This window comes from Salvia hispanica, chromosome 1 (genome assembly GCF_029641045.1).
Source record: "Salvia hispanica isolate PSC_SH4W2 chromosome 1, Shi_PSC_v1, whole genome shotgun sequence".
Lineage (NCBI taxonomy): Eukaryota > Viridiplantae > Streptophyta > Magnoliopsida > Lamiales > Lamiaceae > Salvia > Salvia hispanica.
The window spans coordinates 683,099-706,018 of NC_142692.1; the positions used below are offsets into that span (position 1 = coordinate 683,099).

A 22,920-nucleotide genomic window follows, 5' to 3' on the forward strand; every position below is an offset into this window, starting at 1 on the left:
TAATTAAAAAAGGAGATTATCGGAAAGAAGAAGCAACTGACGTTTCCAATTTTAGTGAAAGGGGATCATCGTCTCCCAATTCTCTTTCTCCAAATTCAGATCGGCGACATGAAATTCCATCTGTTGGACTTGGAGTCGATCTTTTTCTATTCTGGGCTCGATTAATCCTACAAATGCGCTCCCACTTTGATGTTGCGCCGCGGTATTCGTTCATTTCCTCGCTTGGATTAGATTAGATTAGATTCCATTGGATAATACACATTCCGTCATGCACTAAATAAATACTCTCTATTTTTACTCGAAAGACGCGAACTTGATTGATTAATCGGAGGTTCAGGAACGATGCCGGGAGTTTGGAGATGGACAATTCTGAGAGAGGTGGTGGGTGTAGGGAGGTGGAGGTGCGATCATTCGTATTCGCAGGTGGGGAAGCGTGGATTGGTCAATTGCTTGCACGCTGTGAAGCGGAGGGAATCGTTCATCGGAGTGCAGGCGAGATACAAGTGGGACCAGGGCGGGGGCGGCGGCGACGACGACGAGCACCGCCCCTCTACCAGGAGAATTAGGGCGGAGGCGAATTGCCCTCGCTGCTCGAAGAAAATGGATCTCCTTTTCACCAACCGCCCTAACCACCTAGTTCCGCCCAATTCCGATGCACCCGATTCAAATGCGGATGCACCTGATGCTGGTAGCAAGAATAGCAAAGATGGTGGTGGTGGAGGTGGAGGGAATGCTTTCCAAGCTGTAAATCTATGCCCCAACTGTAAGACGGCCTATTACTTCACGCCGTACAAGATGTCTCCACTTCAGGGAAGTTTCGTTGAGATTGGCAGGGTTAAAAGCAGGAACTCGAATTCCGACAAGAAATTGAGTGATGGTCAGGACTACGGCAAGCGTTTTCGCCCTTCCTTCTGGGAGACCTTGAGGTCGTATGGTAGTGAGCCGCCAGAAAACTGGCCCCCGCCTCCACCCCCGCCCCAGTCCCAATCAGGAAATGGGATCGCCATGCATACCCCACCCGGCCCACCCTTTGCCCCTGGTGTCAATGCCATTCGAGCATCAGGCCCTCGAACTGGTGCTAACAATGGAGAGAAGACCACCTGGGGTGGGTCTAATCTTGGCCAAAACTTTCCCACACCAAAGGAGATTTGCAAGGGGCTGGATAAATTTGTCATCGGCCAGGAACGTGCCAAAAAGGTCCTCATTTTGTCCATTCCTTTTACTTGCCACTCCATTCGATTGTATACTACCACTGCGCATCCTCATATATATGTATAAATGAGCCACAGAGTATCAATACCATTTCACTAATCTCTCAAGTAGTATGCTCAATAGAATTAGAATCCACTGATATTATCTTGTTTTGGGATCCATATGGCCACTTTCATACAGTGAATTTATCTTGCATGGTTTATCAATATCAGGAGAACTTTTCCCATAAATTATGTTTCACATGGTTTGATCTTATCTAAAGAGATTTTAGTTCTGCCTTGATGTTAATATTGGCAGGTGCTTTCAGTGGCTGTGTACAACCACTACAAAAGGATCTCTCATGCATCCTTACCAAAGGGGTTAGTAGATATTGCTATCTTCTTTATTGTTGGTGGTATGAGAATAGGAAAAATAAACTTCATGCTTCTAGAAGGAAACTTAATGCCGTGCCTGCTTAAAGTGCTCTTGTTAATGATTAATCACTGGATTCCAGGCTTGATTAATCCCAGTATTTCCTGACCCTTCAGAACAATTAATTCCTCTATGTTTGTTGAGATCAGCCATGCACCCTCTCAACCAAGAATCTGTTTTCTTCATTACTGCTTCAGCGATGTTGTGATTTCTCAGTTATCATTTAACAGTACTCCAACTTATATGTCCTTTAGCAGAGAAGAAGATTGATGGAAATTTACAGATTTTACATATCTTGTGGCATGTACTAGGTCGGAAGCTGAACCGACCAGATTAGAAGATGACGAAAATGTAGACTTGGAAAAAAGCAATGTGTTATTGATGGGCCCAACTGGCTCAGGTATGATTACTATAGGCGAAATGCTTATGCCTGAATATTCTTTGGTTCAGTATGCAGGTTATACTATTTTACTACAGAGTGTCTTTATAGTTTATGTTTTTTATCCTTGGAAATCTCAAGTAAGTTACTGACTTGTTTTCTTTATGGTAATCAGGGAAAACTCTACTTGCAAAAACTCTTGCACGTTTTGTCAATGTACCTTTTGTCATTGCGGATGCAACTACTTTGACACAGGTTGGTGGTCAATTTTACATTTTAGAATCCAGAATATCAGCTGCATATAGTTAGAACTTAGGTGGCATTAGAGTTTGGTGGATCAGGGGATTGGGTTTGATGCAGGATTGTAAATCTTGTCAATTATCACAAAAGAAGGTTAACTTGAAAAGTTAAAATACCAATTGACAGCGTATTGCCAACTAATTGGTGATAAATTATCTTGAAATAGTTTTTTACACTACTTCAGAGGCATTCTTGTCATTAGAATGTATCTGTCTTAAGTCATCCCATGTGGCTTTTGCAGTGTCAAAGAACATGATATATTTGCTCACTGATTCTTCCATGCCATTCAGAAGCCAAGTCATAACAGAACAATCTGTCCAACTGCTAGTAGCATATGTACCATCTGTTTTAGCAGGAGGGCAAATAGAACATGTTTTTGTTTATTTTAAGATCTCAGAAACAGTAAGAAGGCATAAGAACACAAGAAATAGTGGAACCATTGATTGGCTCAAGAAGTTCAAGTTCATTAATAAAGAATCGAAACACTTGGTGCTGCTTTTGATATTTTGCTTCGAAGATTTTTCATTGATTTGCACTATCACATTAAAAATGCCCCTCTAAATTTGAATTGAAATCTTCAAATGTCGGGGTGTCATACATAGAGATTAGCAAAATAATTAACAACATATATTGATTATTTTCTTTTACTTTCAGTATTTTTTCCAAGTCATTCTCTCTTTCAGATCTAAAACCAAGTAATTTTATATTGCAGGCTGGTTATGTTGGTGAAGACGTCGAATCAATATTGTACAAATTGCTCATGGTATCCTACTATTTCTTTGTTATATACTTGCTTGTATATAGATTATTCTAATCCAATCCATTAAAAGGGCTTAGAGACCTATGGGGCATGTATGTTTGGAGATATATCATGGGGTCTGCAGAAAGATGTTTTATTAATGTCTGTTACATGAAGGTCAAGAGATGTGCCATGTGGGTTCATCTTGAACTTTCACGAAAAGCAGAGGCTGCTAAAATTTTTCATGGCTAGATACATAAAGTGATATAAACCAGAGCAGTTTATTCCCTTCTAAATTTTGCATATGCTAGTAATGCTACCGAGTTGTAAAGAAATTGTTTCAGTTCTATACTTTAAAAGTATCCTAACTCACTTTCTATTTGTAAGTAAAAACAAGGAAAAGTGGAAAACTAATTCATGTCTGCCTATAATGCATAATTTTCTCAGTGAAGTGTGGGTTATATATAGTAGTGCCTAGCACAAGCATTCTCTTTTATATTAGAAGTTGGATGAACATTAGTGGTTGATTGGCTGAGATTAGAAAATATCCTTTTGTTGTATCAGATTTAAGTAATACAAATTACTGGTCTCTAATCTCTATCACCCTTGGTCAGGAGGGTGTAGGAATAGATATATCTGTCTTTGTTGCCTCTTTACACCTTTGCCTATGATTGCTCCTTACTTTTGAATGTCCAAGTTTTCTTTGCATTATTGAGTTTGAGGCTTACTATTTCATTTTTAACATTTGCTTCAAGGCTGCCGAGTTTAATGTGCAAGCTGCCCAACAAGGAATAGTCTACATAGATGAAGTTGATAAGATAACTAAGAAGGTTCTAATCTTTCTTGTGTTTTTCCTTGAGCTTCTTATTCCTAACTGCGATACCAATTACAATATAATTATATCTTTTTGGTGATATTTAAGGCTGAGAGCTTGAACATCAGCAGAGATGTTTCCGGTGAAGGTGTACAGCAGGCACTACTGAAAATGTTGGAAGGGACTGTAAGTAATTATCCTGTGAAATCTGACATTGTATTCTTTTGGGGATTATACATGACTCACTTATGCATATGGGTCATATGATTGCCTCTAGGAGAAATTATTTGTGTTCTAAAATTATTTGAATATAAATTGAGTTGGGCTTCTCAAATAATATAAGTACTAGAAACTAAGTTCTACAAAAGTGAAATAAAATAAAATAATTTGGGGACACTTTAGCTAGCAAGTTTTTTGATAAATTAAATGCATGAAGTATTGTGTCTGCCACTTTAAGTAAAATCATTTCATTAGGGTTAGAAGGATTGTAAATCTCAATTTTTTTACAAATTTACAAAGTTCCACTGCAATCTTCTATTGCAGTGTTAATAATCTTCTAGTATGACTCTAATAGGTCCAAGTCAATAGTGTGTAATTATTATTCGTTTGTCTACTAGCCATACCATTTTATAGCTCACGAGCATCATCGGTTATAGAATCGATACATACATATTTTAAACTTCAAAGTGGAGAATCTTTCTTGTAGTTGTGTGATAAAATCTTTTGTAACTAACGAAACTCTTGTTCTCATGGAATTGATGTCAAAACTTCAATTGAGTATTTCAATTCATATATCTGTCTTTGGATGGCATGCCAGATAGTCAACGTTCCAGAAAAAGGGGCAAGGAAGCACCCTCGGGGTGATAACATTCAGGTACGTGGTTCTAATGGTCTTACGTCTTTCCTAAATGCCTATTTGTCAATTTCCATACCAGATCTTGAAGAAAAAAGAATCCCCTAAAACTCACATCTCTAGAATGGAATTTTGGAAATGCTAGCAGATCATTGAAAATCAGCTTTGACCATTCAATATCTGTTCCGTTGGACTAACAAGTTATGCATATTATTTTAATCCAGATAGACACCAAAGACATCCTTTTCATATGTGGAGGTGCATTTATTGATTTAGATAAAACCATTTCTGAAAGGTAATGACCCCTTTTCATTAGCTCCTCTGTCATGGGAGAAAAGAACTTGCAAGCTGTGCTGCTAGTTGTGTTTGTATGATGATCTGAACCACAGATTTAATTGTATTCTGCAGAAGACAGGACTCATCAATTGGGTTTGGAGCCCCAGTGCGTGCTAACATGAGAGCGGGTGGAGTGATTGATGCTGTCGTGACTTCGTCCCTACTCGAATCTGTAAGAATGCTGAAGTTGGGATATTGAAGATACACTGTTGGCTTGCTCGAGATAGTTAGAATTACATACTTTCCTCTAACCTGTATATGAAGTCTGAAAGTCACCTTTTCGCAGGTAGAAAGTAGTGATCTTATTGCATATGGTCTAATTCCAGAATTTATTGGGCGTTTCCCCATTTTGGTTAGTCTATCAGCCCTTACAGAAGATCAACTTGTTCAGGTAATTCTCATTGCTCCATTATACTTATTTGTTTTTTCTTCTGTTTCATTCCATGCATGCAACAAAGTCCGGATAAAAGAAATTATTTGACTTTGTATAATATGTATCCCAACATTTTGACGACTTCATTTCTTTTGCAGGTCTTGACAGAGCCGAAAAATGCTCTGGGCAAGCAGTACAAGAAGTTATTTGACATGAACAATGTAAGCCTTTATCTTCCCCGAAGCTTGAGCTCTTCTTGTCCACTGTCAAATTTGGAATTGAATGAAATAACATGTTTAATCTACATAAATCTCAGGTCAAGTTACACTTCACTGAGAAAGCATTACAGCTGATCGCCAATAAAGCAACGGCCAAAAATACAGGTGCTAGAGGATTAAGAGCCATACTGGAAGGCCTCCTTACGGATGCTATGTACGAGGTAACCTGGTTATTATCTATCTAAATAATTTCCGTCTTCATCACATTAGTATGTAGCAATGGATTCCTTCTGTTGTCCTGTATTCCATATACATTGGTTCTTCCTTTTAGATTCCAGATGCCAAGACCGGAGAAGATAGAGTAGATGCTGTTGTGATTGACGAAGAGTCAATAGGCCTGACAGACGTACCTGGATGTGGGGGGAAATTACTTCGTGGTGATGGTGCTCTGGAGAGATACCAAGCAGAGGCCAGCGCCAAAGAAAGCACGGTATGATGTAAATACTCATAATAGATGATTTTTTCTAAGACTAAAGTGCGACGTTTTCTCCAGCAAGGAAAAGCAGCAGCTGACGTTGAGCTGCAGGAAGGTGATTTGGAAGTCTCATCAAGAGCAATGAGCATGTAGCTTTCTAGCTTAGCTTGTAAGAAGGATTTTGTTTATCCTCTCGTTTTTTCCGCCCTGATTATATTGTAACAGTTGATTCATTCACCATTTCTAGTTGACATTTTCTCATTATAGATAGGGATATCTGAGTTGACTGGGGATAGAGAAAATAAGAGGAGTATAGTAGCATATAAGCCTAGATGGCCAACATAGATACTTCCCATGCGACACAGGCAGTTTGTTGTACACTAAAAATGGTGTTTTACACTTCTGTATCTATTTATCAAAGAAATAGCTCATTTTACCATCTCTTTGGTCATATTTTGTGTTGTTTATCATAGATTAGCTCACTTTCTTGCTATGCTTTAGTAGTAGAATACTGTCAAGAATTCATAAAGATCATTGTTAGTACATTATTTCAGAAAATCATACTTACTAACAAATAATTGGAGATTCCTGTAGCATTCATGAATGTGATAAATGGAGATTACTGTAAAACAAAACCAACACTGGTGGGATTGCTCATCAATGGATTGAGGTAATAACTTGCCAATGTAAGCAAAAGCAGCTTAATATCGAATCAAGCGGTCTTATTGATGAAGAAATATACACGAGTTGTGTTCAACAGCATTCACCAGAAAACAATTAGGCAATCATTCAAAGAGGTAATGCTTGTCAACAGCTTCAGAGACATCCCAGGTGCAGCTCATGCCTTTGGGGAAGACAACCAAATCACCGGCACCAATCTCGACTGCCTCCTTGGATCCCTCGGGATACACTTTCACCTTTCCCTTCAAAAGATAGCACGTTTCTTTCGCAGAGTACGTCCACGGAAAGTTGCTCGGAGGGCATCCCCACCTATTTCAGATCAAACAAAACCGATAAAATTCGATGATACAAGGCCAATGCAGCAATAGGACAACACTTCTCTACTTCTCCTTGTTCGGTTTTCCAGTTTTGTCAAGAAAAACGATCATTAGAAGCTCAAAACATGGTTATAAAATCTACTAGTACACAATATCTTAACTTGCCGAATCAAGTCAAGGAAACCAGAGCATTAATTGGTAGTGAGCACATTCAGTTTCTACTTCACAATTGCAAGAAGCTACTAACTCAAATAGATAAGCCAGTTTAAGATCCAAGTGTTTCCTTTTATGATATAGGGCTCTGAAATTGAGTGGACAAGAATCCTATCTATGATTCAGATTCAAAGATTTCAGCTAAGAAACATGATTAATAATGAGCCAAAGAGAAAAAGATAACAATTTGAGGTGAGGATACATCTTATCCTATTCTATAAGCATGAATCAAAGAGGAATATGAAGAAAATAAGCAAGGAGGATCGATGAGATGGAGCTTACTTGGGCCAAGAGCGAACGCCGAGCTCGGAGAGCTTGGATTCAGGGGGATTTTTGACGATTTTGATCCCCAATTTCTCGGTTTCGGTTGCCATTGTCACTTTTAGCTGCAATGGACTTGCTCCTGCTCTTGCTTTTATAGCCCTAGGAAGAAGCCCTCTTCTTGACTCTCGACTCAGCTGGAAGCAGACTGGGGAGTGTTTGCTTGTTCCTGCTATTGCTAATCGATTAGGGTTAGGGAATTGGGCAATTCCAACACCTGCTACCAATGCCATTAATAAATTAACAAACTTTTTCTTTTCTTTTTTCTTTGGAGGGGATTTTCTCCTCTTCTTGCCTTTACTCTTCAGCTCTTTCTTGAGAGCCACACATTTTCTACTTCAACAATAGCCTCCCAAACAAATTTAGCATTATCAGTATCAGTATATCACACATGTCATGTTATTTCTAGAAAACTGTTTTATGACAATGCTAGTATGTCTTCTATTGTGGTAAAAAGTTAACTGCACTTAAATATAAATGACAAATGTACTAAAATGAAACACGAATGTCACATTTTACTTATACAAAGATTTTGAATGAATAGTTTAATCACCCCGCATCTGTACAAATAACTACTGTACTACCTCCGTCCGCCAAAATTTGTCCCATTTTATCATTTCTGTCCGTCCCCCAAAATTTCTCTCATTTCACTTTTACCATTTTTTATAGTGGACTCCATATTCCACTAACTCATTCCTAATCACATTTTATTATAAAACTAATATATAAAGTAGGACCCACAATCCACTAACTTTTCCAACTCACTTTCCATTATATTACGAACAAAGGAAAAGGAAATTATACGACGTCATTAGTTCATTGCCATGTAAATTATGGTATGCACAGTAGTTCAATTGGGTGAAATACTGCACAAACCATTCAGCTTGTCCTACTACTTATATATCTGCAAATAATTTCCAAGCTAAACTGGATACTTTTGTAGTCTGTATTCATCATGCCCTCTATCTTGATCAAGGAGGCAGGAATGGCAGTTTTTAGTCATCAGTCTTCCATCTCTCCATCACAACATTAAATTGTTCATCTCTGCGCCTTACCTGCAAACATTACAAACTTGTCGCCTCAGCTTTGTATACTCTCAAGTCGAGTACGCCTCTGAAATCGAAACCCAAATGTAAAGCATACAAGAACTACTCCATGATTACCTCAACCAACGGCTTTTTCCCTTGAAGCAACGCATCCACACTCTTGTCAGTCTGATAAGGAAATACAAAGTGGCAAATATTTAGTCCAGTTGTAGTTATTGATCTAAACTCAAAGGACAAAAGTTCTTGTCAAATTCAGGCTGTTATTTTTATGTTCCCAGTAACCATAAAGTAGGAACACAATTAACCAGTTTGAGGACATCCGAGATTTCTAGACAAAACTGATGGTGTCTAACAGAATTTGAATAATATTTATGCAAATGCGTAATGAGATATGGTTGACCAACTAACCCGATGTACCACCCAGTTATGTCTTTCCCTCATTTCAATAAGAAAAGGAAATGTCGGATCAGCTCTCCTCTCAATAACGCTTTTCTTACTATTTCTGGTCCTAGCTTCTTGATCGCCCAAAACCACTGTTTCCAGCCCTCCAATCTGCATGACAACAATACGTAAATAAACCATAAATGCCAAGTATAAAAATTATTTAACATATTTCTAATCTCCAGTGGCAAATACCAAGCAGTAAAATTTAGCAAACAAAATTTCCAGTAAGTATAATGTGGAATATGCTACATGGGGAAATATCATCTAGTGTTAAATAGGATGTTTGAAAAATATTGGATAAAACATACTTTGGTGCTTTAATATTAAAGAAACATTGCACGAACCAAATCACAAAGAGTGGGATTTTTTATAACATCCTCGATTCGCTTCCCATGAGCACTACCGATAAGCATTACTCCTCTCTGTGCAATAGTACAGCAAGCACGCACTTCAGCTTCTGTGCCAATCTCATCAACAACTATCACCTCAGGCATGTGATTTTCTACTGCCTCAATCATCACTTTGTGCTGCATGCATGGTTCAGAAACTTGCAATCTCCTTGCTCCCCCAATTGCTGGATGTGGAATATCTCCATCACCTCCAATTTCATTACTTGTATCAACAATAACCTAGCTGATTGGAAATGTGGAGATCACTCTTAAATGAAAGATCATATTATGTGGAAAGGGATGCACCATAGACACTAAAGCACAAACCACTCTCTTTAGATGCTCATCTGACAATACACGAGATATCCCTCGCATGACTGTAGTTTTTCCAGCACCAGGCCTGATGGAGTCAGATATGATCAATAATAAAAATGCCATTCAGATGCTAATGCAAGAATTAGGTAAAAATTAAAACAAATCAGTTGTGGTGCCACTTATGGCTTCATGTGTTATAGGAAACTGGAAACTCTTAAGATATCGAAACAAGTATTCCACATTAATAGTAGTATACATACTTCAGAAAATGGTTTCATCAGAACATCTTTTCTAGAACTATAATGATGATACTTAACATTTAATTGTCATCCAAAGGGTTAACATTTATGCATGTCTGTTTAGATACCACAGCTTCTTTACCGATATTTTGCTATTAACTCTTATGAACTCATTACAAATGGTTCACCAAATGCATTGAAATTTCAGCAAATTATGCCATGAAAATTGGAATCATCTAGCACGATATCTTTCTGATGATTACCAAACAGGACGATTAGCACAATACAGACAGAGCATGGTCAATTCAAAGCATTTATTTTGTAAATTATGGCTGCTACAAAAAACAAAGGGTCTGAATGATTTGTATTGGTTAGAGGAATTTGAACTATTAATTTGAGGCTTGTCTCTATATTCAAGTGAACTTTCAGATGAATTCATGCTTGTACATTATTTAGCTTACATACAATAAATATGTATTTAGTTTGCTTTTCCTACTTGAGCTGATCTCCTTGAATGAGATTCGATGACTCAACTCCAAAAAGATGTAGCCGCTCAACCCATTCATTGATCTAAGGTATATCAACCATGCTATAATTATCAGATAATGTCTAAAGGTAAAAACTCATTCTCCATTTCACTGCATTCACCAACTAGAAAATGCTTTCTTTTACACTACACACACATCACATGGATAAAGATTTACTAATCACGTAACATAAAGTTATATAAGATGCAAGATAACATGCTTGCTTGCCTTCCCAGAAACAAGATGCTTTTACCATACTCAAGCAAATCCTTGACCATGTCCATATTTTCTCTATGTGGCCTTCCCACTCTGCAAGTTAGACCAATCACTTTCCCTTTCCTGTTCTTGATTGCAGATATCCGATGCAGAGTGCCTACAATTCCAGCTCTATTATCTCCACCTAGTTCTCCAATTGCATTTTGCGCATATTCCAGTTCTTCCTCGGACACCTGCCCAAATTGTGTTACTAATGAATGATGACAAATTGATTATAGAAGCAGTAAATCATGTTTATACCCTCAGCTAATAGTATACGTGTTGCTCCAATTCATAAGACCTACCTCCGTCTTCCTAAGACGCCGTCTGCCAAGATCTCCAAAATAACATGCATGTGGGGGACGACCCACATCCAATATCACCTGTCAATTGGCACAAAACTGAGAGAAGATGAAGATGATAAACATGCTCCATTGATATACCAAAAAATGACTAACATTGAATTTCAACAAGCAATGGACTGATTTTAAGTTTCAAGCATATCAAATTACAATAATATATCTGGTTCAAGAGCATATCAGAATCTCAAATGACCTTGAAAATTTGAGAATTTTATGAAGTGTGAGCAAATCAGCATATCTGTGTTTATGAAGTGTGAGCAAATTGCCATAATTTTTTTCATCAATGGAAAGTGTCGTATTACCTCCATAAGGTCATGCCGATTGGAGTCATCCAAAAGATTATGGCGCAAATCATGTGGAAGAATCTGCGAAAATGCGAGAAGGAAGCTCAATTGCAGAGGTATGGCTGTGTAAATCTAGAATATAAATCAAATTCGCTACCTCACCTGCAACAGCGCATGGATATCGTCATCAATGAGCGCATGAGAGTTCTCAATCCTCGAGCTCGTAACACCGCAGCAACGGTGACATTGCAATCGAGCAAATCGAATCGCACCACTAAATAGTCTGTTTTTATGGAGCGCTAGTGAACTTAAACAATGAGATTGAGATGGAGGCGGAGGAGTTGCAGAGGGAAGAGATAGACTCGTGAAGCAAGCAGCCATCATCGTTTTCGGAATAATTTATCGGGGCGTTTTTGTAATTAAACAAAGTTTGAACTGAATTTGGGGCAAGAGTGAAATAAAAGAAGAGTCGAGGGGCGTCTCCACAAATTAAGCACTCCCTTAAATAATCAATTCAAAGTGATCAGTGGAATTCGAGAATTGTGAAGCTGAGGAGGATGAACGGAGGAGGCAGAGACGCAGAGGAGAAGGGCTTGTTATGGAAGCTGCCGCAGCTTAAATCGAATCAACTCGGAAAGCTCGGACCTGCCTTCGGCGTCGGCGCCGGCTGCGGCTTTGGTTTCGCCTTTGGTCTCCTTGGAGGTAAAATTAGGGTTCCATGTTGAGGTCTGTGGCTGTGAGTGACGGTGTTTCTTCAATCAGGTGCGGGTTTTGGTCCGGGAATCCCGGGCCTGCAGCTCGGATTCGGGTTCGGAGCTGGGTGCGGCGTTGGTGTGGGTTTTGGGTATGGCGTCGGCCGAGGGATCGCGTATGATGACAATCGGAAATACTCTAATGTTGACAAGGCTTTTCACAGCTTCCGAGCTCTCCCCGCACAGTAAGTTTCCAATTGCAATTGCTTCTCATTTTTCCATACCTTCAAAATTTCTTTATTTCTGATTTTTTTTTTTGTTTACTTTACGTAGAAAATGTGATCATATTTTGGTTATGATTGCTGAGAAAAAAAGGATTAATCTTGATTGCTGAAAGGTCACCAATTTGAATCTACTCTCTGTTTCTTTCAACTGTCTTGCAAATAATAGATTGTCTAAGAATTGAAATTTACTATACATTTTATGAAATTACTATGATTCTGGCTTTTACAATTTCTTCATTTGTTAACTTTATTCCTTCTTTTGGTTTTAGAGATAATTTTCAAATGATTAGCAAATTACCGGGTGTATTAACTATTTGGGGGAAAGGCTAAATATGATGATGATTCCTTTTCTTTTATTGGTTTCTGGGTTGCTGGTTGCTTTCCTAGGAAGTAAAATATCTTGCTCTTGCAGATTAAATTTTCATTGTGATCCAAAAGAAAATGACAATAGTAGATGTAGTGTGTCTCTGTGTATGAGACTGTGAGTGGGGAGGGGGGAAGTGCGTTCTTTTTTATTTTGGTGTTTGGCCGCTAAGATTAGTTATACTGAGTATTGGGTCGATGAAGCATCTATTTTCATATTGGCAAGCTCTGAACAGTCTGAATTTACAATATATAGGGAACGGCTCCAAATTTGTGCAACAAAATTGATGTTATCGAACGAGCTTCTATCCATTAGACCCAAGTATTGATATGATAAAATTAGTAATGAGTAATGACTGTTTATTGCTTTTAAACGAAGAGCCAGTAAAGCTTGCTTTTGACACGATGGAATTATTACAAATTTAAAATGTCTTACTTTGGAGAATGAACTGCATTTCAGCATGTCCATGGTTCAACATGTTATGTTGCAACTGCAGTGTTTGGTTATTATTCCATTTGATATTTCATTGGTGGCCCCATTTATTGTTTCAGAAGGTGATTAACGACTATATTTTCACTCTAGAGAATGTGACTAAAGAAAAGTGCAAACATCTGAATCGAATTCCATTGTCTCACATCCCTTGGAAATATATTTCAACTTTACCCCATATCACTAGGCTCATGAGCTCTCAACATTGGTCTACAAACCTAATCTGCATTGTCATCCTTAGAATAACATAGAAACCACAGGGGGGGGGGCATGCGAGTTGTGTTTGATGAGTGTTTCTTGAATTAGGTTGCTTTTTGGCACAATCGTATTTATATTCTTGCTGAAATGTGCAGAAAGTTGTATAATGATGATATTGAAGGTCATGATGCTATGAGAGAATGTGTAGAAAGAATGTATTTACTTTATAATCTGTAGGATGTGAGATATCCCTGAAATGTGCAAAAAAAAAAAAAAGAATTAAATACTAGTAGCAGTTTTTGTGTGATGGCAAAACAAAATTGTCTTAGGCTTGTGAGCATGCTAGAAATCTTGTTCTCATGGTGTTTTGGCGTTGGCTAACGAATGTCGTGGTTGCTTACTGCAGGGATGAAATCAGCGGCCTTGTTGACGAGCTAGTAGTGAATACGAAAAAGCTAATTCGAGCAACTTCCAGGGAGGTGAACAAGTGGCGAGGACAGGGATTTGATTAAGTTAAAGCATTAGTCGAGCTGATGAACTTGCTTCGGATGTATATGTATATGTATATGTATATGTATATGTATATAGGATTGTGTTATTTGGCCCCTTCACCTAGCCTTGTGCACTCTCATTTTATTCCAAGTTTATCAAGGCAAAGTGGAAACTATATTTCAATTGAAGAAACTCTAAACCTCTTTACAACCTAATGGCAAGTGCACTAAGTGAAACAACTATTTTTATTCAAATGCAGTCAAGTTACTAATTTTATGTCACTTATATTGATGGTAAAAAGAAAAGGAGAGTAAGTTTGATGAGTAGAGTGGAAATGTGGATATATGGTTGGAAGGAGATTGAAAGGAAGATGTGGATAGCAGATGTTATCCAAGAATCCACGTGGGCATAACCAATCTGCAACCTAATCGTCTTCGCCCAATCAAAGAGCTCAATCAGATTGCTCACCACAAGAAATGAGAGCTTAGTTGGCATGTCTCCATCCACAATTGCAACCTTTATAGTTAGTATTATCAGTTCTTGTTTCTTGCATTCTGATTGTAAACTGTTGTTGCCATTGGCCACACCACCACCACCAAAAACAGAAGAAGATGGCTTCTCTTGCATCCTCCCTTGGCGTGTCCGAGATGCTCGGTAACAAACTGAGCCTCTCCGGTGCATCCCGGGCCGCCCCATCAGCATCGAGCCCCGCAACCTCCAAGACCGTGGCCCTTTTCTCGAAGAAGAAGGCAGCACCCAAGGCCAAAGCCGTTGCTGTGGCCCCCGCGGACGAGGAGCTCGCCAAGTGGTATGGTAAGTCAATTAACTCCACTCATAGTAATATTTAATCAATATACACAGGGCTGTTCGGTTTGGAAGATTGTAGAATCTAGATTAATCTTAGCTTCAAATATATTCCAATCATTCCATGTTTGAGTAAATTAGTACTATATGTTTATATGTACACAAACTTTCATTCTAACAAAACATTTTTTTTAGTCAAGATTAAATCTTTACTTATCTCGTATTGTATCTCGCTATAATATCAGGACCCGACAGGAGAGTTTTCTTGCCTGATGGCCTGTTGGACAGATCTGAAATCCCAGAGTACCTAAATGGAGAAGTTCCTGGAGAGTAAGTACACTACTTTTCATCCATCTCAATTCATATAATATTTCTCCTTGCCTCATAGCTTAATTAATTTGTCTATCTACAGCTATGGATATGATCCCTTTGGCCTCGGAAAGAAACCCGAAGACTTTGCCAAGTATGTGTATATAATCCTTGATTAGTAACTTAATGATTTATTCAATCATCATCAAATATATGTAATAACCATGCATGTTGGGGGTAGATACCAAGCTTATGAGCTGATCCACGCCCGATGGGCCATGCTTGGCGCTGCCGGTTTCATCATTCCCGAGGCATTCAACAAATTTGGTGCCAACTGTGGCCCCGAGGCTGTTTGGTTCAAGGTATGTATGCATAGAAATATGCTTCTCTGATTATCATTTGTCGTTGTTGATATGGTAACGGTATGATGGTATGCAGACGGGCGCTCTGCTTCTTGACGGCAACACACTGAACTATTTCGGCAAAAACATCCCCATTAACCTTGTTGTAGCCGTGATTGCTGAGGTCGTACTTCTCGGTGGTGCAGAGTACTACAGAATCATAAATGGTTTGGTAAGTCCCACCATTTGTAGTACTAATAGCTTTATTAACTAACTATGATGTTGGTATTAATTGTTTTTAAATGGAAAACAGGAGCTGGAGGACAAGCTTCACCCAGGTGGTCCTTTCGACCCATTGGGCCTGGCTAAGGATCCGGACCAGGCTGCAATTTTGAAGGTGAAGGAGATCAAGAATGGCCGGCTAGCCATGTTCTCGATGCTTGGCTTCTTCATCCAAGCCTATGTGACCGGACAAGGTCCTGTTGAGAACCTTGCAGCGCACTTGAGCGATCCCTTTGGCAACAACTTGCTCACTGTGATTGCCGGAACAGCTGAAAGAGTTCCAACTCTCTAATTTCTCATTTTTCCCATCTCCCAACCTTGTACGTACATTTCGTTAATCGTCACATCCGTCTTTCATCCCTTGTCACTCCATTTTGGATTATATGTTTCATTAATGTCCCAAAGATTAAAACATCACTTAAAACTAACAAACAACACTGTTATGATTCAAACAAGTATGATAGTTTCATGAATGAGTAACAATATCAAAAGAATCATAGTGATTACAAGTTGTTGACATATGAATTATATTCAATTACCAAGAGTGAAAATAAAACAGAAAGTGGCATAGCTAATTAGCTACTTGCCATAAGCCCAAAAGTCCATCTCACTTCTGAGAGACAAGTGGTTGATCTGGGTGGGATTTGTGTGGGAAGAAGTGACCACGAGTGGATCCCATTGGCTCATTGGCTGGGAGGCGTGTTGGTCGCATTCGAGGGCCGGCTCACACGACTGGAAACTAGGGGGCTGAGGAGTGGCAGTGCTCTCGCAGTCGTCTCTGGACATCAGGTCTTTGACCTGCATGTTGTTGATGAGCGGCGGTGGGTGGTGTTGGTGGTCGTTATAGTCTTGATGGTCGTAGTTGCTGGCGCTGGTGAGCATCAGCGGCTTGAGGTGGAAGTTGTGTGGCTCAACTTGTGAGTACTGATGATCAACTGGAATGTGAGAGTAGTTCAAATCAGCAGCATGTTGTGAATGTGAATGCAACATGTATTGATTCATGGAAGCTGCTGCATTGTATGAATTGTGATCAGCCATCACCCCCCCTCCGTTGCCTCCGCCTCCTCCTCCTTCACCGCTACTGCCACTTATCTTGAACAGATTCTTCTTCTTGAATACGCGGCAAACAACCCATCCATCCTCCTGAAAGATAAGACAAAATATGATAAAAACACGCACGAATTTTAGGTTATCTACGCTAGCAAACAGACGGTTATAATTAATTAAGTGGAAGTAAAATATGTATGTATGCTACATTTGGAGGGGGTTCGTTGTGGGAATCCTCGAGCCTGTACTCGTGCATGATCCAATCGGACTTCTGGCCGTGGGGGGCTCGGCCGCGGTAGAAGACAAGGGTCTTCCTCATCCCGATCTTGTTGAAGCTGTTGCGTATGCATTTGTCTCTCCCGGTCGCTTTCCAAAATCCCGCACTCGTCGCTCTATTTGTCCGAGATCCCGTCGGGTACTTCCTGTCCTTGTGGCTGAAAAAGTACCATTCGTTCTGCGGAGTCGACCCGATCTTGCACTTCTCTAAAACCCCACAACAACAACAACAACAATAATACTTCAGTCTCCGCTTTTTCTAAAGTAGGTCTAATAAAATTACGAAGTAGTACTATATTCCCTCCATTCCTCGTTAACAGAAACATTTCTTTTCAATAAATGTTAATTTTGGCAAAAAAGCCAATACAACTTTATTAACGTGGAACGGAGGGAGTATTAATTATACCTTGTAGGTCCCAGGGTTCGATCTTGTTGAGATCGACCTCCCGTATAACCTCCATCTCGAACTTCTGAAACGAAACCTTCTTCTTCAAGTAGAAGTGGAGAAGCTCCTCGTCCGTCGGGTGAAACCGAAACCCCGGCGGAACACCTCCGCCGCCGCCGCCAGATGACCCCGCCGCCATCTCTAGTAATCAACTCTCTTTCTTCACAATTAATTGATTTTCTAAGTAGGTTGCGAACACAGCTAGGAAAGACGCATGGCATAGCGTGTGATGTATATATACACACACATGAAGTGTATGGATGGGGAATTAAAAGTGTCAACTGTCAAGCCTAGAGAGATACAGCTGATACAGTTGACGGCCGGAGCCGCCGCCGTTGGGACTGCTTAAAGCTAACGTCGAAGTTAAGTTAAAGCTATGCACGAACCATGCAAATTAATTCCTCTTATTTTTTTATTCCTCATCTCTATATTTATTCCACTCTTTTCAACAAATTATCCTCGTATTCGAACTCCTCAATATTTGTGTTAATTTTTAGAATAAAGCTAACAAGATATTTTTGTAAATTTTAACAAACTAATGATTTTATTTAGGGATATTGGCACGTACTATTATGCAATTTTTAAAAAAGTTAGATTTTTCCTACGAACTTTGAAATTGATGAATAATATCACTAACTTTACCTTGGGTTTGTTATTTTCCACCAGTGAAAAAATTTCGACTATATTAATAGATTGAAGAACAAATTTAGGGGGATATGTTTCAAGAAAAACTATTCTCAAAGATTGAAAATCTTGAAACTCTCAAAGTTGTTGTCGAGAAATTACGAGATACGATATTATTTGCCGGAATTTTTTCATTGGTGGGAAATAACAAACTCGTGGTAAAGTTTGTAATATTATTTGTCAATTTCAAAGTTCGTGGGAAAAATCTAACTTTTTGAAAGTTGCATGATATTAGGTGCCAATATCCCTTTTATTTAATACTAAAAAATCTCTACATTATTACCCTTTCCTCATATATATATATATATATTGGTGTGAATTGATCGATAAAAACCAATTGAGGAAAATTAAACATTAAAAGTGCATGCATGATCATCAACTTGGAAAATAAAAATTAAAGTAGAAGGGAATTTAATTAATAAATTATTTAATGAAAATAAAAGTCAAAGGCTAGTAGGACGCATATGATGGAATTTCATTCCGAAAAGAGGCATTGCAGTAATTAAGTGCAAGGAAACAATCCCAAGAAAATACTAACAAAGTGCAAGAGATATTGGATCGCTCGTAAAGCAAGCTAGGTCAAGAGATAAAATAAAACGAATAAGTCTAGGGATTGCCATAATCTAATGCTATTAAATACACATTTACAACTCAATTTCAAACTCCATTATTGATTAAATTAATCATTGCTAGCCCTTATAAAAAAAAGAGTAATTAATTAATAGGCTTATTGCCAGAAAAATCATAAAGTTCAGCCAATTTCTAGTATGTCCCGTAATTTTTTAAATAAAGTTCAAAAATCATGAATTTCCCATTTTTCTCAATTTTCCCATTTTAGATTTCCTATTTGTAATGTGTTGTTGATTAAGTGCACGCGTATTTCAAATTGAAGTTGTAGTTGAATTGTTTATTAAGTGTGTTGAGAAAAATAATAAAATTCTAGGACGATGTTTTCATTGTTACATTTTTCCGATGTTACACTAAATACATAATTTTACCCAAATTAAACTATGTGGAATTCATAATTTTAACGATTGATTATAAAAAATTTATGATAGATTAGAATTTGAACAAAATTCATTATTTTTTTAGCAATATACTTTTAATTGAATAATTAGAAATAGGGAATTATTAATAGTTGGAGACGCATTCGGCATAGGGATGTGCACATGCACGTTTGCGAAATTCCTCCTTTTTGATTCACAAACACGTCTCCCAATCTCATCTCTATAGTGTCATTTACTCCTCATCTACATGTATAGAATATCTGAATATGTATTTTCTTGATTATTTTCCACGCTTCTCTTTTTTTAACTTTCCCATTATATAGTACTAACCGATAGTGATTCTATTTAATTGATCCATATTTATTTGATGCGTGTCCTCTGAATTCAGATTGACATATATTCACCATCTGCACTGTCAATGATGATTCGCTAGTAACATATTTGGGCACAATATCTCATTAATATTTACTATTGTTATGTGTCTAGAATCTAGATACACTTGCGTTCAAAAAAGGAGCTAAATAATTAATAGTGTGAAAATATATATATAAAACAAAGTAGTTAAGTATATATACATGCTAGCTCCCCTTACAAGTATATATACATGCTAGCCCCCCTTACATATATAGAAGGCAGATATATAGTAACCACCTAATTAATAACTTAACGCCCCATAGTATTACTAACACTTGTTAAAATATTGGAATCAAATTAAATATAAAAACTAACTGAATGACTCTAAATGATGATTAAATAATTAATTACAAAATAACTTTTAGGATATTATAAACAAATTAATTACTTTTCGCTTATCACGGCGTATCAGTTCGCATATTCAAATTAACACTACCCACTTAGTGGTAAACTTCATACTATTTGATTGCAAGTATTCTTAATTGGTTGATTATGGACAATTTTTTGTCAGTTTTAGCACCGCCCATGACCAAGAATAAAGCTATATAGCTGGCCATAAAAGACTCTTTTAATAAATTTTTACTTAGGAAGAATAAAAAATTAATATAGTGTGTTCGAATTTTTTATATAACTCCGTATTACTCTTTTTCTATTTCTTCTAGAAAGAGATGATGATTTGTTTCCAATGAAATAATGAATAGAATAATATTTATGAGGAAAATTAAGTTATTAAGCGTATTAAATATTTACTAAACTACTAGCAAATAAACCAATTTTATTTGAATCAAAATTATAACAAATCACATCGTGGCTTAAAAGCATCACTCGACATTTTAGGCACTTTTAATGTGAAAAAAAGGAATAATAACAAACAAATTTATGGCTATCAAAGAAACAAAAGTGGAATTAAGAAAATAAATAATTAAGAGTAGGTAGCTCATCACAGTGAATAACAGTTGTAATTAATTTGTATAACAAAAATAGATATGGGAAATAAAGAAAGTAGGAGAAAGTAGAGAGATTTAACTAATTTATTGATGAATAATGAAATGGAAAATGGTAAAATAATGGTGTGTTTAATTGGAGAGATGAAGGCTCCAAATAGCGGCATCACCTTCTCCACACGCACTATGCACCTTCTTCATTCTCTCTACTGATTTGCATATCCCACTGCACTGCCAATCAAATGACGCCACGCACACGCTCCCCGCGTGAGTTTTGAACTCGCAATCTGCATGCCATCCAGCAGAGTCGAACGCAGAAAATAATGTTAGTAGTATTTTTTTCTAAATTTTCTTTGAAAGTGGAGAAAAAACATTAAAAAAAATTAATAGGGGCTTAAGCCCTTGTGTCATTAATGTAGGTCGTCGAGAATAAAGTAAAACAGATTAAATATAATGTTTTGCCAAAAGGCAAAAAACTCAACTACAACTAAACGAAGAGATTATTATCTATACCGGGAGGGGTTCCGCAGCACATAGAGTGATCGTCCACATGCTGCACTTCCAGTCCGATCAGCCACGCTCCGAGCGATACATCCTCGTTCGCGAACCGATGCAATATCCCTCTGCAAATAAGCATCCTCATCCTCGTCATCCGCCTCTCAACAAAGTCATTACTCGAATATAAACATACATATAAGCTTACGAATTGATCGAAATATAATGCGCAAGGTCCTTAGAGATCGCGTAGATTTGTCCGGTAGCATGCCGGAAATACTTATTCCCTTCTTCCCCGAATTTCCAGTATTCCGGCTCGTGATATTTCACTCCTCTGCATATACATACGAGTTCGAAATAAATAAGTATTACTACATGATAAGACGAGCAAGTGTAGATGTGAAACAGACTTTTGAGAAAGGACCGGGCCAGACTTCATGCATCCAATGTAGGTCCGGGGCTTCGACCTGTGGCTAGCCAGGGTGGTGACGAGCATCCCGAGATTGAGGTGCACGTCGTCGTCCACCTTGACGTAGAACTCAGCGTCCCACTTGGCAACGGCCGTGGAGAAAAACAAGCGCGTCTTGGTAGACAGCTGGTGGTAGCCCTCCACGTGATTGAGGCGGAGGAAGTCTCCGTACTCGGCTTCCTCTGCATCAATCCCCCGGTCCAGGATCCCTCCCCGCGTCGCGCTGTGGCCTATCACGAACCTTATCACCACTCCCTTCTCCCTCTCCGCCTTCCTCAGCTGCTCCCCTTTCAGCATCCACGTCTCCCTCACCGACTCCCTCCTCCGCTTGCTGCTGAAGGCCGTGTTTATCCCTATCACCACGAATGCTCTGCTCCCGTTCCCGTTCGCAGCCACTTCCCCTGTCATGCTTTTCTCCCCTAGTTTCTGTTTTAATTACACGCGAACATTTTATGACTATGTTTTGAATTTGAGCTTATAATAAATGTTTTTCTAGAAACAAACGTACCCGTTGCGTGTTATGATCACATTCGTCGAGGTCTACTAGATGTTGGGGGCCGTCGTCGGAAGATTGTGTTCTTGTGGTGAAAAGGGAGCCTGCAAGGAAGCATGCTATGCAAAGGCCAATGATAACCTTCAATGGAACTGATTTTCCTCTCATCTTCTTGCTGACTGAAGCCACCTTATTCTTCTCAGCCTCACCCCTTTTTTGCTGGATTCTGATTTCCTGTATCAACATAACTAATACTTCTGATTTCCTGCTTCATTGTGCAAATTTATAGTATCTAATAATCTACAAAAAAAAGGGGTGGAAAAATAGAAAATGAAGAAGGCAAGCTAGCTCTGTCTATAACCATTAATGGATGTGAAAGCATGTCATGTTTTAGGATGTGTGATGTTGGCTACAGAAGATCATGCAATCACAATTTCCATAAGGAGGGAAGCATGTTGCAGTTGGAATTACTACAAAAGAAAAAAAAGTGTGCTAATTTGCTACCAAAATTTAAGTTTCCTTACAAAAAAAAGTAGCTAGGTGGAAAAATTTAAAACCAAATTGCACAAAGGAACATAGTATGAGTGCATTTTAGTACCTGTTATGATGATATGAGAAATCATTAGAATCTGCAACAAGTTTTGGTTTCAAATATCACTAAATTGAAGATTGAAGAAATATTTTTTGATGGCGTGGCGGCTTTTTATTGGATGGTGCTTTGGATGGCAGTTTGATCATGAAGTTCTCATGTTTCAACAAACTCTTTGATTAAAACTCCAGATTGAGAGTGTGATTCCAAATTGCCCCATTTCTTGTACACTCAAATCATACTTGCCTGTTGGAAGTATTTTAAATTAGAAGAAATAGTCATGATAAATGGAAAAATGA

The 22,920-nt window shown here is 38.3% G+C and overlaps 7 protein-coding genes across 9 annotated transcripts; 3 read left to right on the forward strand and 4 right to left on the reverse strand.

Moving 5' to 3' along the window:
* The first annotated feature begins 36 nt into the window (after positions 1-36).
* Positions 37-6,549, forward strand: LOC125220091 (ATP-dependent Clp protease). The gene is made up of 15 exons (XM_048122228.2): positions 37-1,197; positions 1,510-1,571; positions 1,935-2,023; positions 2,178-2,257; positions 3,015-3,065; positions 3,797-3,871; positions 3,964-4,041; positions 4,673-4,729; positions 4,933-5,003; positions 5,117-5,216; positions 5,331-5,435; positions 5,576-5,638; positions 5,734-5,856; positions 5,967-6,125; positions 6,189-6,549. The coding sequence occupies exons 1-15, from the start codon at positions 343-345 to the stop codon at positions 6,261-6,263; spliced, it is 2,043 nt and encodes a 680-aa protein (XP_047978185.1). The 5' UTR covers positions 37-342; the 3' UTR covers positions 6,264-6,549.
* Positions 6,550-6,797: 248 nt separating this feature from the next.
* On the reverse strand, positions 6,798-7,976 carry LOC125220092 (RmlC-like cupins superfamily protein). Its single transcript, XM_048122229.2, has 2 exons — positions 7,604-7,976; positions 6,798-7,100 (listed from the first exon to the last, which is right to left on the reverse strand). The coding sequence occupies exons 1-2, from the start codon at positions 7,873-7,875 to the stop codon at positions 6,896-6,898; spliced, it is 477 nt and encodes a 158-aa protein (XP_047978186.2). The 5' UTR covers positions 7,876-7,976; the 3' UTR covers positions 6,798-6,895.
* Positions 7,977-8,390: 414 nt separating this feature from the next.
* Positions 8,391-11,956, reverse strand: LOC125218428 (P-loop containing nucleoside triphosphate hydrolases superfamily protein). Of its 2 annotated transcripts, none has more exons than XM_048120094.2 (9): positions 11,666-11,956; positions 11,522-11,584; positions 11,163-11,240; positions 10,831-11,051; positions 9,849-9,921; positions 9,477-9,761; positions 9,097-9,240; positions 8,806-8,856; positions 8,391-8,697 (listed from the first exon to the last, which is right to left on the reverse strand). In XM_048120094.2, exons 1-9 carry the CDS (start codon positions 11,885-11,887, stop codon positions 8,638-8,640), a joined length of 1,197 nt encoding a protein of 398 aa, XP_047976051.1. In that variant the 5' UTR covers positions 11,888-11,956; the 3' UTR covers positions 8,391-8,637. The 2 variants fall into 2 exon arrangements, with proteins under 2 accessions (XP_047976051.1, XP_047976053.1); XM_048120096.2 differs by having other exon boundaries at positions 11,661-11,789.
* Positions 11,957-12,033: 77 nt separating this feature from the next.
* On the forward strand, positions 12,034-14,205 carry LOC125218431 (glycine-rich protein). Its single transcript, XM_048120099.2, has 3 exons — positions 12,034-12,205; positions 12,266-12,440; positions 13,937-14,205. Exons 1-3 carry the CDS (start codon positions 12,061-12,063, stop codon positions 14,040-14,042), a joined length of 426 nt encoding a protein of 141 aa, XP_047976056.1. The 5' UTR covers positions 12,034-12,060; the 3' UTR covers positions 14,043-14,205.
* Positions 14,206-14,568: 363 nt separating this feature from the next.
* Positions 14,569-16,118, forward strand: LHCB5 (light harvesting complex of photosystem II 5). The gene is made up of 6 exons (XM_048120098.2): positions 14,569-14,835; positions 15,072-15,156; positions 15,239-15,289; positions 15,377-15,497; positions 15,574-15,708; positions 15,790-16,118. The coding sequence occupies exons 1-6, from the start codon at positions 14,634-14,636 to the stop codon at positions 16,048-16,050; spliced, it is 855 nt and encodes a 284-aa protein (XP_047976055.1). The 5' UTR covers positions 14,569-14,633; the 3' UTR covers positions 16,051-16,118.
* NAC070 (NAC domain containing protein 70) lies at positions 15,789-17,709 on the reverse strand. The gene is made up of 3 exons (XM_048120097.2): positions 17,488-17,709; positions 17,014-17,288; positions 15,789-16,901 (listed from the first exon to the last, which is right to left on the reverse strand). The coding sequence occupies exons 1-3, from the start codon at positions 17,663-17,665 to the stop codon at positions 16,338-16,340; spliced, it is 1,017 nt and encodes a 338-aa protein (XP_047976054.1). The 5' UTR covers positions 17,666-17,709; the 3' UTR covers positions 15,789-16,337.
* Positions 17,710-20,532: 2,823 nt separating this feature from the next.
* On the reverse strand, positions 20,533-22,885 carry LOC125224155 (putative beta-1,3-galactosyltransferase 8). 2 transcript variants are annotated; one of them, XM_048127512.2, is made up of 6 exons: positions 22,631-22,885; positions 22,048-22,266; positions 21,481-21,965; positions 21,279-21,404; positions 21,089-21,198; positions 20,533-20,862 (listed from the first exon to the last, which is right to left on the reverse strand). In XM_048127512.2, exons 2-6 carry the CDS (start codon positions 22,198-22,200, stop codon positions 20,708-20,710), a joined length of 1,029 nt encoding a protein of 342 aa, XP_047983469.2. In that variant the 5' UTR covers positions 22,201-22,266; positions 22,631-22,885; the 3' UTR covers positions 20,533-20,707. The 2 variants fall into 2 exon arrangements, with proteins under 2 accessions (XP_047983469.2, XP_088912131.1); XM_089056005.1 differs by lacking the exon at positions 22,631-22,885 and having other exon boundaries at positions 22,048-22,326.
* Between the last annotated feature and the right edge of the window lie 35 nt (positions 22,886-22,920).

Coding starts and splice junctions, on each gene's coding strand:
- LOC125220091 (XM_048122228.2), top strand. CDS start 343: ATGCCGGGAGTTTGGAGATGGACAATTCTGAGAGAGGTGGTGGGTGTA. Junction 3,066..3,796: donor TATTGTACAAATTGCTCATG/GTATCCTACTAT, acceptor ATTTGCTTCAAG/GCTGCCGAGTTTAATGTGCA. Junction 5,004..5,116: donor GATAAAACCATTTCTGAAAG/GTAATGACCCCT, acceptor TGTATTCTGCAG/AAGACAGGACTCATCAATTG.
- LOC125220092 (XM_048122229.2), bottom strand. CDS start 7,875: ATGGCATTGGTAGCAGGTGTTGGAATTGCCCAATTCCCTAACCCTAAT. Junction 7,101..7,603: donor GGCGTTCGCTCTTGGCCCAA/GTAAGCTCCATC, acceptor GATCTGAAATAG/GTGGGGATGCCCTCCGAGCA.
- LOC125218428 (XM_048120094.2), bottom strand. CDS start 11,887: ATGATGGCTGCTTGCTTCACGAGTCTATCTCTTCCCTCTGCAACTCCT. Junction 11,585..11,665: donor ATATCCATGCGCTGTTGCAG/GTGAGGTAGCGA, acceptor GCATTTTCGCAG/ATTCTTCCACATGATTTGCG. Junction 9,922..10,830: donor AGCATCTTGTTTCTGGGAAG/GCAAGCAAGCAT, acceptor TGACTCCATCAG/GCCTGGTGCTGGAAAAACTA.
- LOC125218431 (XM_048120099.2), top strand. CDS start 12,061: ATGAACGGAGGAGGCAGAGACGCAGAGGAGAAGGGCTTGTTATGGAAG. Junction 12,206..12,265: donor CGCCTTTGGTCTCCTTGGAG/GTAAAATTAGGG, acceptor TTCTTCAATCAG/GTGCGGGTTTTGGTCCGGGA. Junction 12,441..13,936: donor TTCCGAGCTCTCCCCGCACA/GTAAGTTTCCAA, acceptor TGCTTACTGCAG/GGATGAAATCAGCGGCCTTG.
- LHCB5 (XM_048120098.2), top strand. CDS start 14,634: ATGGCTTCTCTTGCATCCTCCCTTGGCGTGTCCGAGATGCTCGGTAAC. Junction 14,836..15,071: donor GGAGCTCGCCAAGTGGTATG/GTAAGTCAATTA, acceptor CTATAATATCAG/GACCCGACAGGAGAGTTTTC. Junction 15,498..15,573: donor CCGAGGCTGTTTGGTTCAAG/GTATGTATGCAT, acceptor GATGGTATGCAG/ACGGGCGCTCTGCTTCTTGA.
- NAC070 (XM_048120097.2), bottom strand. CDS start 17,665: ATGGCGGCGGGGTCATCTGGCGGCGGCGGCGGAGGTGTTCCGCCGGGG. Junction 17,289..17,487: donor CGAACCCTGGGACCTACAAG/GTATAATTAATA, acceptor GTGGGGTTTTAG/AGAAGTGCAAGATCGGGTCG. Junction 16,902..17,013: donor ACAACGAACCCCCTCCAAAT/GTAGCATACATA, acceptor CTTATCTTTCAG/GAGGATGGATGGGTTGTTTG.
- LOC125224155 (XM_089056005.1), bottom strand. CDS start 22,278: ATGTTGATACAGGAAATCAGAATCCAGCAAAAAAGGGGTGAGGCTGAG. Junction 21,966..22,047: donor GTGATCATAACACGCAACGG/GTACGTTTGTTT, acceptor TAATTAAAACAG/AAACTAGGGGAGAAAAGCAT. Junction 20,863..21,088: donor GTGCTGCGGAACCCCTCCCG/GTATAGATAATA, acceptor GATGGCATGCAG/ATTGCGAGTTCAAAACTCAC.